General features: G+C 41.7%; 1 protein-coding gene across 2 annotated transcripts in view; it reads right to left on the bottom strand.

Annotated features, from left to right (window-relative positions):
* The window catches only part of LOC122556143 (NAD kinase-like), a 63169-nt gene that overhangs the window by 7894 nt on the left and 42615 nt on the right, over nucleotides 1-12660 (bottom strand). For both annotated transcript variants that reach the window (XM_087993354.1, XM_043702635.2), the window contains 3 exons: nucleotides 12310-12409; nucleotides 5496-5653; nucleotides 965-1047 (listed from right to left, as the gene is read on the bottom strand). In XM_087993354.1, coding sequence (XP_087849480.1) covers nucleotides 965-1047; nucleotides 5496-5653; nucleotides 12310-12409 — 341 coding nt within the window. The remainder of the gene's footprint in view (nucleotides 1-964; nucleotides 1048-5495; nucleotides 5654-12309; nucleotides 12410-12660) is intronic.

Raw genomic sequence — 12660 nt, 5'->3', positions numbered from 1 at the left:
ACTTGGTCAGCATAGACAAGTTGGACCAAGGGGCTGGTTCTGTGTTGTGAGACTCTGACTAAACTACAAATATGCCTCATCATACCAAGGGACTACAATCCCTTGAAAGCACAAGCTAAATAAAGCGCAAAGAAGAGTTTCTCTTTAGTTTACCAGAAAATTGTTACATCATGCAACTGCACAGAAATACACATTTCGGGTCCTAAGAACTACTTCTTCTAAAGTGAGCATCTGTGCTGTCACCCCTCAGTTATTGAGTATATAACAGTAATAAAATGAGAAGTGCATATTGAGCAATGAGATGTTTAGGTAACGTGACCAGAAGTTATATGGTTAAACAGGCAGGTGCTCAGGTAGCTCTTACAGGAAGAGAGTACGTAAAACAATAGAAGGGATTCAGAAAGGAAGTTCAGAACAATAGGGAGGCAACGAAAGGCCCTGAATATTTGAACTGGAACAAATGGGAGATTTAACCCATGAGGTAAAGTTCAGTGACATTGCAAGGTATAGACAGGCATAGCCAATAAAGGAGTTGCAGAGCTAATGGAGTGAAGCTATGGCAGAGTTTATAAAACAGGCAACTTAATGAACTGGAGAATGGAGAACAATTGGAAGTAAGTGGGATTTGACAAAATGCAGTACCCCACTATGTCAGATTTGTCCAGTTGAAACCAATGCAAGTTTGATCTCTAAATTATGATTGAAGACCAAGATTAGTTGCATATGTCCTTGTTTCAAGATAATTTAAAAAATGCTCTAGACCAAAGCAAACTCTGTAATCTTAAAGTGGGGGACAGAATATTAATTGGCCCACCATGTTAGTTAGTAAACACGCCAGCAATTTGAAATTGCCATATCCCTTGTTCAAGTGATCTTGCCTACATGGCATATTCAATAACTACCAGTATAAAATAAACTTTTTGCAAGAAGAGGAAGATGATGATAGCCATTGTGCTATACTTGCCTGTCAGTATGTTGAATTTCCTGTCTTCTCCTACCATCAAATGAGACCCATGCTGCATTCCTGGTATCAGGTGACAACATTATCTTCAGAAAGCAAACAAAATGTAGATTGTAAACTTACAATTTTTCTCACCATCCTAGACAAGTTCACTTGCACTTTCTAGAAACTGACATTTAACATTTTTGGTTCTTAAGATATTAGAACATCTTTTCTTAGAAAAGAATGTAATGGGTTAAATGCAGGTAACTTGATAATAAGCATCAGACCAAAAAATACTGCAATCATAGTTTTGAACCTACTGAATGATGGAGCAGGCTCAAAAAGATTAAATGGAATACTCCTGCTCAAGTCCTATATTCTTACATAACGAGTTCAGATTCACAAAAAATCTGACGTTTGAGGACAAGGCAATTTTAGTGGATTTATATAATTTCTTCCCTACTCTCCCATGGCCAGAAGTAGCTGGAAAGTATGACTGTCCTACTGAGGCCTATTGTAGGGTCCAGCCATCTCTGAACAGCACAAATCGAAGATCAAACTGGATATCATGATTCTCTACAGCACATCTACAAACTTGAGCTCATAATCTGGGCTGTCAGTCCACTTCAGTATTGAGGAATTCCTGTACGATGAGAACCATTGTCATTCATAAAACATCTTAAACAGTAGCTCCTTCTTCACCAGAGGTGAACATTTATCCCTCAACCAATAACAAAACAGAATCACAAAGAAGTTGCTAGAAAAGCTCAGCAGGTCTGGCAGTATCTGTAAAGAGAAATCAGAATCAATGTTTCAGGTCTGGGGATCCTTCCTCAGTTCTAGACATGGGGAAGAAAATAAATCAGAGATATAAATGGCATGTAAGAAAGGCATTATAACAATAATCATGGGAGACTTCAATATGCAAACCAACCAGGAAAATCAGAAGCACATCTGAAGGAATTCCTAGATTGTCTACCAGATAGTTTTTTTTTTGGAGCAACTTGTAATACTGCCCACTACAATTTTGGATTTGATGATGTGTACTGAGGCAGATTTGACTAGGGAACTTAAAATGAAGGATCACTTAGAGGGCAGTGACCATAACATGATACAATTCATCCATTAGTTTGAGGGGGAGAAGCTGGATTCAGATGTAACGGCATTCCAAATGAATAAAGGTAATTACAAAGACAGTGTCAGAGTTGCACTGCACAGAAACAGACCCTTTGGTCCAACTCATCCATGCCAACCAGATATCCTAAATTTATCTAGTCCAATTTGTCAGCATTTGACCCACATCTCTAAACCTTTTCTATACATATACCTATCCAGATGTCTTTTAAAATGTTGTAACTGTACCAGCGTCTACCAATTCCTCTGGCAGTCTATTCCATACACACCGTGTGAAAAAGTTGCCCCTTTGGTCTCTTTTAAATCATTACCTTCTCACTTTAAACCTATGCTCTCCAGTTTTGGACTCCACCACCCTGGGATAAAAAGACCTTGGCCATTCATCCTATCCATGCTCATGATTTTATAAACCTCGATAAGGTCACCCCCTCAGCCTCCAGTCCTCCAGGAAATATAGCCCCACCCTATTCAGTATCTCCCTATAGCTCAAGCTCCTACCTTGGCAACATCCTTGTAAATCATCTCCACAGCAAGGAGACAAGAACTGAATGCAGTATTCCAACAGTGGCACATCCACAACATGACCTCCCAATTCCTATACTCCATGCACTGACCAATAAAGAGAAGCATACCAAACGCCTTCATCATTATCTTGTTTACCTGCGACTCCATTTTCAAGGAACTATGAACCTGCACTCCAAGGTCTCTTTGGTCAGCCAGGACCTTACCGTTAAATGTATAAGTTCTGCTCCCATTTGCCTTTCCAAGATGTAGCACCTCACATTTATCTAAATTAAAGTCCATCTGCCACTACTCGACCCATCTGATCAAGGTCTCATTGTACTCTGAGGTAACCTTCTTTGCTGTCCACTACACAACCATGGCAAAATGAAACAAATCAATATATCTTGTCAGGTGTGGCTGAGTTCGAAGTCCAAATTGTCCTGAGGTGGACTTAAGATTACAGCAAAGAGGAGCCAGTGGTATGCTAGAACAACATCACAAAAGCTATACATCTGGTCTTACGGCTGATTGTGGGAGTTTGCAGTGCACAAATTGCCTGCCATACCAAATACACTTCAATACTTCTTCACAAGACTTTCACTGAGCCCAAGATCATGAAAGATGCTGCATCTAGGATATGCACTCATTCATATCTATGCATTTACAAAGTTCAGCAATTGGGAAACATTTTTGTATGATTCCTTTGGTGATGCTACAGGATTAAAAAGTGAAATGTGATGGTAACTTGGTTGGGCAACTTCTGTTCAATGTCCTTACCAAGTCAATCTTAAGCTGGGATATGTTGCCCAACACCATGAATAGCCCTTGTTTTTCGCTGAGCTATAACACAACACAACCTTTGATGGAAGTGAATGGAATTAAAAGACAGCAGTGGCAATGGAAAGTAGGGACCGATGCTAATCAACAACTGTGCTGGCTTGTTTATCCTGAATAGAATTTCTGATTTAATTACTGTTGGGGAGGGCAAGTAATTCTTGAGAAACTGGTGCTAAAAGAAACACAATTCAAAGGGTTGATGGTTGCAGAGCCAGGATGAATTTTAGGCCAAGTATGATTCTCATTTAACAATGCTTTCTTTTCATTATCCTAATTTAAATGGTCACATAATTATTACTTCCAAGACATTTTTCTGCCTACGCATCTGCCCAATTTATTCACAGATAATAGCTTAAATATCAGTTCATACAACAAAATTATGTCACTTTGTATTCAAAGAAATCTGAAAACAAAAATCAAGCAGATGAGATGGGTTCAGTTTTGTAATAGCCCCACTTTTATAAAGTGCAGAATAAGCATTATTAGAAAGCTGGGCTGAGGGAGGAATGCTGGAAAATGAGGCTAGAGTAGTAGTAATGGGGAACAAAAAAAAATGGCAGAGATACTGAATAGGTACTTTGCATCAGTTTTCACTGTAGAAGTCACCAGCAACATAACAGAGGGCAGAGGTAAGTGTGATGGCCATCACATGGAGAAGGTGCTGGGGAAGGTTAAAGTCTGAAGGTGGGTAAATCACCCAGACCAAATGGACTACTTCCCAGAATTCTGAAGGAGATAGCTGATGATACTGTAGAGGCATTGGTGATCTTTTAGAAAGCACTGGAGTTAGGGTAGGTCCCAGAGGACTGGAAAATGGCTAACACAGCGATTTGAGGGAGAGAAGCAGGAGATTGGAAAATATAGGGCAGTTAACCTGACCTTGGTAATCGGTAAGATTTGAGAGTCCATTATTGAGAATAAGAACTGCAGAGTATTTAAGTGCATGGTAAAATAGGGCTGAGGGAAGGTGATGACTGACGAATGTGTCAGAATTGCAATGGCCAACATCTCCTTTGTTTTTGGGAGGAGAAATCCAAAGATTCACACATCAAGTTCTACATCTCCAAATGACTATTCACAAATTTCTAAATAGAGAAATTTCTCCTTTTGATCCAAAATGGCTAACTCTTTATCCAAGATCGTCCATGGAAGCAGCATCTTAGCATTAACACACCTAAGTCCAGATGTAGGTCTGCTCGCTGAGGTGAAAGGTTTCAGATGTTTTGTCACCATACTAGGCAACATCTTCAGTGAGCCTCCAGACGAAGCACTGCTGATGGTTCCTGCTTTCTATTTATGTTTGGGTTGGTGATGTCATTTCCTGTTCTTTTTCTCAGGGGGTGGTAAATGGGGTCAAAATAATGTGTTTGTTGATAGAGTTCCAGTTGGAATGCCATGTTTCTATGAATTCCCGTGCAGGTCTTTGTTTGGCTTGTCCTAGGATGGATGTGTTGTCCCAGTCGAAGTGATGTCCTTCCTTGTCTGTATGTAAGGATACGAGTGACAGAGGGTCATGTCGTTTTGTGGCCAGTTGATGTTCATGTATCCTGGTGGCTAGTTTTCTACCCGTTTGTCCAACGTAGTGTTTGTGACAGTTCTTGCACAGTATTTGATTACCACCATTTTCTCAGAGGGTGGTAAAAGAACAGGAAATGACATCACCAACCTTCGGAAACTCAAACATATAACAAAGCAGGCTACATCACCAGTGCTTCATCCAGAGGCTCACTGAAGATGTTACCTAGTATGGTGACAAAATGCCTAAAAACGAACCTGCCAGCTCAGTGAGCACACCTACATCCAGAACCTCAACCTGAGCTACAAGTCTTCTCAAAACTCGCTAACACCCAAGTCCACCAAATGTTTTATGCATTTCAATTATATTAGCATTAATTCTTTTCAACTCGAGAGATATTGGCCCATTTTATTCAATATCTCCTCATGAAACAGTCCTCTCATTCCTTGAATTAATCTTGTTAAATAAAAGTTAATTTAGAAGTCGTTGCTTTAGACTGACTGCAATATCCTCAAACTCGGTCCCTGACCATGCATGTAGATCATGTTTATACAGGTTTACCTTTAGCTCCATTCCTGCTGGTACTACAATAGGCCGGAATGAGAGCGAGTGAGGACAGATCGGTGTGATCATGATGGCTGGTACATTTGGGTGCATCATTGAAGCTCCTGCTGCTGCAGCGTACGCGGTACTACCAGTTGGGGTGGACACGATGACACCTACGAAATAAGTCAAGTAACTATTCAATAAATATGGTGTATCCACACAAGACATCAATACCATTCACATTCAGAAAACCATAGAAATCATACAACCTCTCGACCCAGAGAGTGGCACCACAGGGTGTAGATGAAGCAAGCAGCACAGACAAATCACATTTAAGGGGAAAACGGGATAAGTGCAGAAGGAAGAAAAATGTAGGGAATATATAAAGTCACATGGGAGATGGCACATTTAGAAGATAAACACCAGCACCGATCAACTAGACTAAACTGCCAATCCATAAGGCACAGAAGCAGAATTAAGCCAATCAGGCTAAAGGGTCTGCTCTCCATTCAATCTTTGCTGATATATTTATCAACCCCTTGCTCCTGCCTTCTCCTCAAACTCTTGATCCATTTACCAATAAGTTAAAAGCAGGGATGAGGTCCTAAAAGCTGAATATAGAAAGAAAATAGAAATGTCAGATCTCAAAGTTATCACAGAATTACTACCATGCCATGAACTAGTCAGAGTAAAAACAACAGGATATATAGGATGGGCACAATGCTGAAAAGAAGGTGTGAAGTGGAGAGTGTCAGATTCATGGGACACCGGGACCAGTACAAAGTGGACAGGTTACACCTGGGCAGAACGGGGACTGATGTCCTTAGGGTGGTTTTGGTGGGGCAGGCAGCATGGTGATGGCAGTAGTAATTGGTAGAGGGTTCAGGACTGTTTAAACTTGTGTGGCAGTGGGATGGGAACCAGAGGAGTAGGGCTGTATATGCAGAAATTGAGCAAAAGGTAGAAACCAAGGCAAACATGACTAAGAACAAGAACAGGCAGGTAAATGCTGCTGAAAAAAAAAGAGGGGAGGAAAGTGGTCTGAAATGCAGGTGTTTCAATACAAGAAGTCTAATCAACAAGGTAGATGAACTTAGTCCCAAGTACTAATCAAAGCTCTATGACATTATTGCAATTAAGGAGTTGGCTGAAGGAGGGACAGGACTGGCAGCGGAATGTCTCAGGGTTTAGATGTTTTAGGTGTGGTAGAAGGGGATCTAAAAGGGATGGGGGAGTTGCATTATGGTAAAGGAGTATCTTAGGCTGTCTGTGGGAGATACATCACAGGACTAGTGCAGCAAGGCACTATGGATAGAAGTCAGGAATAGGAAAGGTGAAATCACAATGCTAGGAGTATACACGACAGGCAGGAGATAGTTGAGAATACGTCGGCAGATTAAGATGTAAACATGTCAGGGTTGTAGTGGGTGATTTTAACTTCCCCTTTCTTGACTGGGGCTCACTACCTGCTAGGGGCTTGGATAGGGCATAATCTCTAAGGACCATTCAGGAGAGTCCCTTGACACTATAATGTAAACAATCCAACCAGGGAAGGGGTTACACAGATCCTGATTTTGAGAAATGAGCCCGGCCAGGTGAGAGAACTTTCAGTGGAGGAGAATTTTAGAAATAGTGACAATAATAAGGCATGTTTTGCAATACTGACTGATCGGGATAACAGCATACCTTGGATGGAAGTGATAAATTGGGTTAGGAGAACTACAACAGTGGCTCAGTGGTTAGCACTGCTGCCTCACAGCGTGAGGGACCCAGGTTCGATTCCTGCCATGGGTGATTGTGCAAACTCCACACACATTCTTCCAATGTCTGCATGGGTTCCCCCCAGATGCTCTAGTTTCATCCCACAGACCAAAGATGTGCAGGTCAGGTGAATTAGCCATTAGAACATAGAAAAATACAGCGCAGTACAGGCCCTTTGGCCCTCGATGTTGCGCCGATCCAAGCCCACCTAACCTACACTAGCCCACTATCCTCCATATGCCTATCCAATGCCCGTTTAAATGCCCATAAAGAGGGAGAGTCCACCATTCTAAATTGCCCATAGTGTTAGAAGCTTTAGTCAGAGGGAAAGGGGTCTGGATGGGTTTCTCTTTGGAGGGTCGGTGTGGAGACAGTGGGGTTCTGTCTCCTCCATCGCCAGACCATGACAACACGATGCCTGGAGGAAGAACGCCTCATCTTCCACCTAGGAACCCTCCAACCACAAGGGATGAATGCAGATTTCTCATTTCCCCCCCCTTCTCAGTCCCAACCCTCAGACCCAGCACCGCCTTCTTGACCTCTCCGCCCCCACCCCCTATCACCCTCACCTTAACCTCCTTCCACCTATCGTATTCCCAACGCTCCTTCTCCAAGTCCCTCCTCCCTACCTTTTATCTTAGCCTGCTTGGCACACCCTCCTCATTCCTGAAGGGCTTATGCCCAAAACATCGATTCTCCTGTTCCTTGGATGCTGCCTGACCTGCTGCGCTTTTCCAGCAACACATTTTTAAGCTCTGATCTCCAGCATCTGCAGTCCTCACTTTCTCCTTCCATGAGATCTAACCTTGCTAACCAGTCTCCCTTCAGGAACCCTGTCAAATGCCTTACTGAAGTCCATGTAGATCACATCTACTGCTCTACCCTCATCAAACCTCTTACTTCAAAAAACTCAATCAAGTTCATAAGACACAACTTCCCATGCACAAAGCCATGTTGACTATCCCTAATCAGACTTGCCTTTCCAAATACGCCTACATCCTGTCCCTCAGGATTCCCTCCAACAACTTGCCCACCACTGACGTCAGGCTCACTGCTCTATAGTTCCCTGGCTTGTCATGACCACCTTTCTTAAATAGTAGTACCACATTAGCCAACCTCCAGTCTTCCAATACCTCACCTGTGACTATCGATGATACAAATATCTCAGCGAGGGGTCCACCAATCGCTTCCCAGAGTTCAATAGTACACCTGATCAGGTCCTGGGGATTTATCCACATTTATGCATTTCAAGACAGTGTGGGTTTCTTTCTCTCCCTCTCCTGCATTGACCTCATCATGAGATTCCTGTCTGTTCCTTTCCCTTTTAAAAGTGCCATTGTTTTGACTTTTGTTTCCTCCAAAAGTTCCAAAAAAAAATGCAACAGCGTATAAAACAATAATTGTTGCTCCTGGAATTCGAAGAAATCACCTCCAACACCTAAAATACCTTAATAAAAAAGGAGCAGCCTGATACAGCCAAAAATATTTCCCGTCCTCCAGTTTGGTGGAAACATCATCTCCTTGCCCACTGTATCTAGGCCTCTCAGTAAACTGCAAGTTTCAATTAGATTCTGCTCATCTTTCAAAACTCCATACACTATAGACCAAGAATCCTCAGCTGTTCCTTTCATGACAAGCCCTTCATCCCCACAATCATTCTTGTAAATCTCTTCTGGGCCCCATCCAATTGCAACAAGTCTTTCCTTCGATACACAGAACACTACAGTGCAGTACAGGCCATTTAGCCCTCGATGTTGCACCAACTTGTGAAACCAATCTGAAGCCCATCTAACATACATTATTCCATTCTCATCCATATGTTTATCCAATGAACATTTAAATGCCCTTAAAGTTGGCAAGTCTACTACTGTTGCAGACTGTTCCACGCCCTCAACTGAGTAAAGAAACTACCTCTGACCTCTGTCCTATATCTATCACCTCTCAATTTAAAGTTATGCCCCCTCGTGCTAGCCATCACCATCCGAGGAAAAGGGCTCTCACTGTCTACCCTATCTAATAGGGGCCAAAACAGCACACAACATTCCAAATGCAGTCTAACCAGTGTCTTATACAGTGTCAGCAATATTTCTGTTCTTGTATTCTAGCCCTCTTGAAATTAATTCCAACATTGCATTTGCCTTCCTAATGAGAATCCTGAACTAGGATGCCCAAGTCGCTTTGTGCTTCAGATTTCCAAAGCCTTTCCCCATTTAGAAAAGTCTATGCATCTATGTTCCTATCAAAACGTATAAACTCTCACTTTTCCTCATTGTATTTCATCTGCCACCTACTTGCCCACCCATCTTTGTGTCATCTACAGACTTAGTTACAATGCCCTCAGTTCCTCATCCAGATTGTTAATGTATAAAGCAAATAGTTGTGGTACTGACATTGACCCCTGTGGAATTCAGGCTCAACACCACCTCCTTAAAAAAAATTGCCACACCACTCATCTCTGCCCTCCGACACTCCTGAAATTCCGCAATGTTGCTAGCGTCTTCCACTGTAGAAACTAATGCAAAGGACGATTCAGTTCCTCCATTTCTTCACTCCCTGCTGCTACTACTACTACTTCAGCAATCCTTGCCCACCTCTTATCTTTCGGATATCCAAAACAATTCTTGCAATCTCCTTTTATATTACTAGGTAGCTTACTCTCATTTCATCTTCTCCCCACTTATTACATTTTTAGTTATCCTCTACTAGTTTTTACAGACTTCTCAATCCTATAGCTACTCACTAATCTTCACTACATTGTGGGCAGTTTCTTCTCTTTTATGTTGTCCCTTACTTCCCTCGTCAACAATGGTTGCCCCATCCTGCCTTTGAAATGTTTCGTTTTCCTTGGGATGAACTTCTACTGTGACTCCTGAATTACCCTATTACACATGCAATTGCTGCACCGCGATCATCCCTGCTAGGCTCCTCTTCTAATTAACACTGGCCACCACTCCCTCATGTATTTACTCAACTGTAATACCATTACATCTGATTAAATCTTCTTTCTCTCTCAAACTGCAGGATTATTTTATCATATTATGGTCAATGTCCCTTCAGGGTTCCTTCACCTTAAGCTCCCTAATCAAGTCTGCCTCATTACACATCACTAAATACAGAATTGCCTGTTCTCCCGCACGCTCTACCACAAGCTGCTCCAAAGAAAAACATCTGGTCAACATCCCACAAGTTCCTTTTCTGGAGATCAACTACCACCCTGATTTTCCCTGTCCACCTGCATACTGATGTCACCACGATTATTGTCGTAGTGCCCTTCTGACATGTCCTTTCTATCTTTGGATTAATTTTCTTTCGCACATCATGACTACTGATAATCCTGATAATCAAAGCAATTCTGAGTGTGTGTATATTAGAGGGGAATGGTAGGACTATGGACATAAATTTAGAATGTTATTTCTATTCTGAGAAAAGCACTGTCCACTGAAACTAACTGAACTGGGCATGAGTTAATTACCTGCAGTCTGTCAGGTAAGCTCAGGGAGAATGATATTTTTAGTTACTGTGGTCATGTTTTAGGTAGACTGTTATAAAACGGATTCATCCATTGTGTCTTCTGGAACCAGATCTTGTGGCTTTAAGTGCTAGAGATATTTTTATTTTATCTTTTATATTTATTTGTGGGATGCGAGTGTTACTAGCATCCAAAACAGCCCTTGAAAAGGTGATAACAAGTTATCTTCTTGAAACAGGTAGTCCAGTTAGGGGGAATAGTCATAATCCAGAACTCCAGGTTCATATTTTCATAGAGTCATAGAATCCCTACACAGAGTGGAAGGCAGCCATTTGACCCATTGAGTCCACACCGACCCTCTGAAGAGCATCCCATCCAGCCCCTGGCCCTACCCAATCCCTGTAGCCCTGCTTTTCCCATGGCTAATCAACCTAGCCTGCACATCCCTGGACATTATGGGCTGTGTAGCATGGCCAATCTACCTAACCTGCATATCTTTAAATGTTTTTGATAAATGGGGCTTGAATCTCATCATTACATGGTGAAATTTGCATTGAATAAAACAAATCTAATGGCCAATTAACCAGTGTAGATTATCAAAAGAAAACCCTTTTGGTTCACTAATGCCAAGTAAATCCATTATCCTTACTGGTCTGGCCTACATGCAACTCCAAACTCTCAGCAATATGATTGACTCTCTCTGGGGCATTAGGGTAAGGGAATAAATGCTGACCTAGCCTACAATGCCTATATCGCATGAACGAATAGAAACACGTTATTGCGCTGTTACAAGGATAGTGCAGTAAATTAATCCACAAGTGAAGGAGCAGCGATACAGTTCTAATTCAGGACTGTGCATGATTTAGGGGTTGGGGAGGTAAAGTGCAAGTTATAGGGCTCTCACATCTTCAGCCCTTGTTCTTCTGATGGCAAAGAACGTAGATTTGGAAATTGCTACTGAAGCAACCTTGGCTTGTTGATGCTGTGTATCTTGTGGATTATGCACACTGCACACAAATGCACCAGCAGGGGAAATGAGAAATGCTTAAGGTGGTTGATGGGCTGCTTTATCCTGGATGATGTCAAGCTTCTTGAGTTATTGGAGCTGCAATAATACAGGTAATTGGAGAGTATTTTGTCACATTTCTAATTTGTGCCTTGTTGAAGGTGGACAAGGTTGACAGAAACTAGGTTAATCCCAACCACTGACCTGCTCTCATAGTATTGTGGTTAGCCCAGTTCAATTTCTGGTCAATGGTAACCTGCAAGATGGTGTCAGTAAAAGATGAAGGTCATGGGGGAGAATTTTAAATGCTCTCTTGTTGAGTATGGTACTTGTCACCTGGCATTTCAGAGATTTGAACGTAACTTACCACTATCAGCCCAAATCTTGAATTTTGTTCAGTTTTTACAGCATCCATGGATAGATTATTTAAGATAATATTGTGAGATATCTAACCCATACAATCACCAAGCAGAGAAAGGGAGATAGAGGCAATGGGTACAGAAAAAGTAACCTCAAAAATACTAGTTCACCATCTATTTCTAAAAACATAACCAGCATACGAATAAATTACAAAAATATAATGTTCATCTTACCATCTCCCTGCACAGATGTAATGAGTCTCCCATCCAGATACAAATCCACATTTGAAAGATAGGAGGATGGGCCGCGATCCACCACCACTTCATTCAGCACCTGTAATATCCATTTGGAAGAATCAATTTCCAGGGGAATGCCATACGATGCATTTAGACTAGAGGAAATTCAATCACATGAAACAAAATCCCAATGCCCCCCAAACAAAAATAATTCACATCAAGTTACTAGTGTCACTTCTACGGAAATCTAAGTGGACAACAGAGGGTACAAGGGTAGACCCTGCTGACTTTATTATTCCCACCATTTATGAGGCACTAGTGAAAAATAAATGGAATACTCTCCATTTA

This window comes from Chiloscyllium plagiosum, unplaced genomic scaffold, assembly GCF_037043375.1.
Source record: "Chiloscyllium plagiosum isolate Xiang-an unplaced genomic scaffold, Cpla_swu_hap1 HiC_scaffold_13, whole genome shotgun sequence".
Lineage (NCBI taxonomy): Eukaryota > Metazoa > Chordata > Chondrichthyes > Orectolobiformes > Hemiscylliidae > Chiloscyllium > Chiloscyllium plagiosum.
Note: the sequence above shows the minus strand (reverse complement) of the source record. Positions and strands in the feature narration are given on the sequence as shown.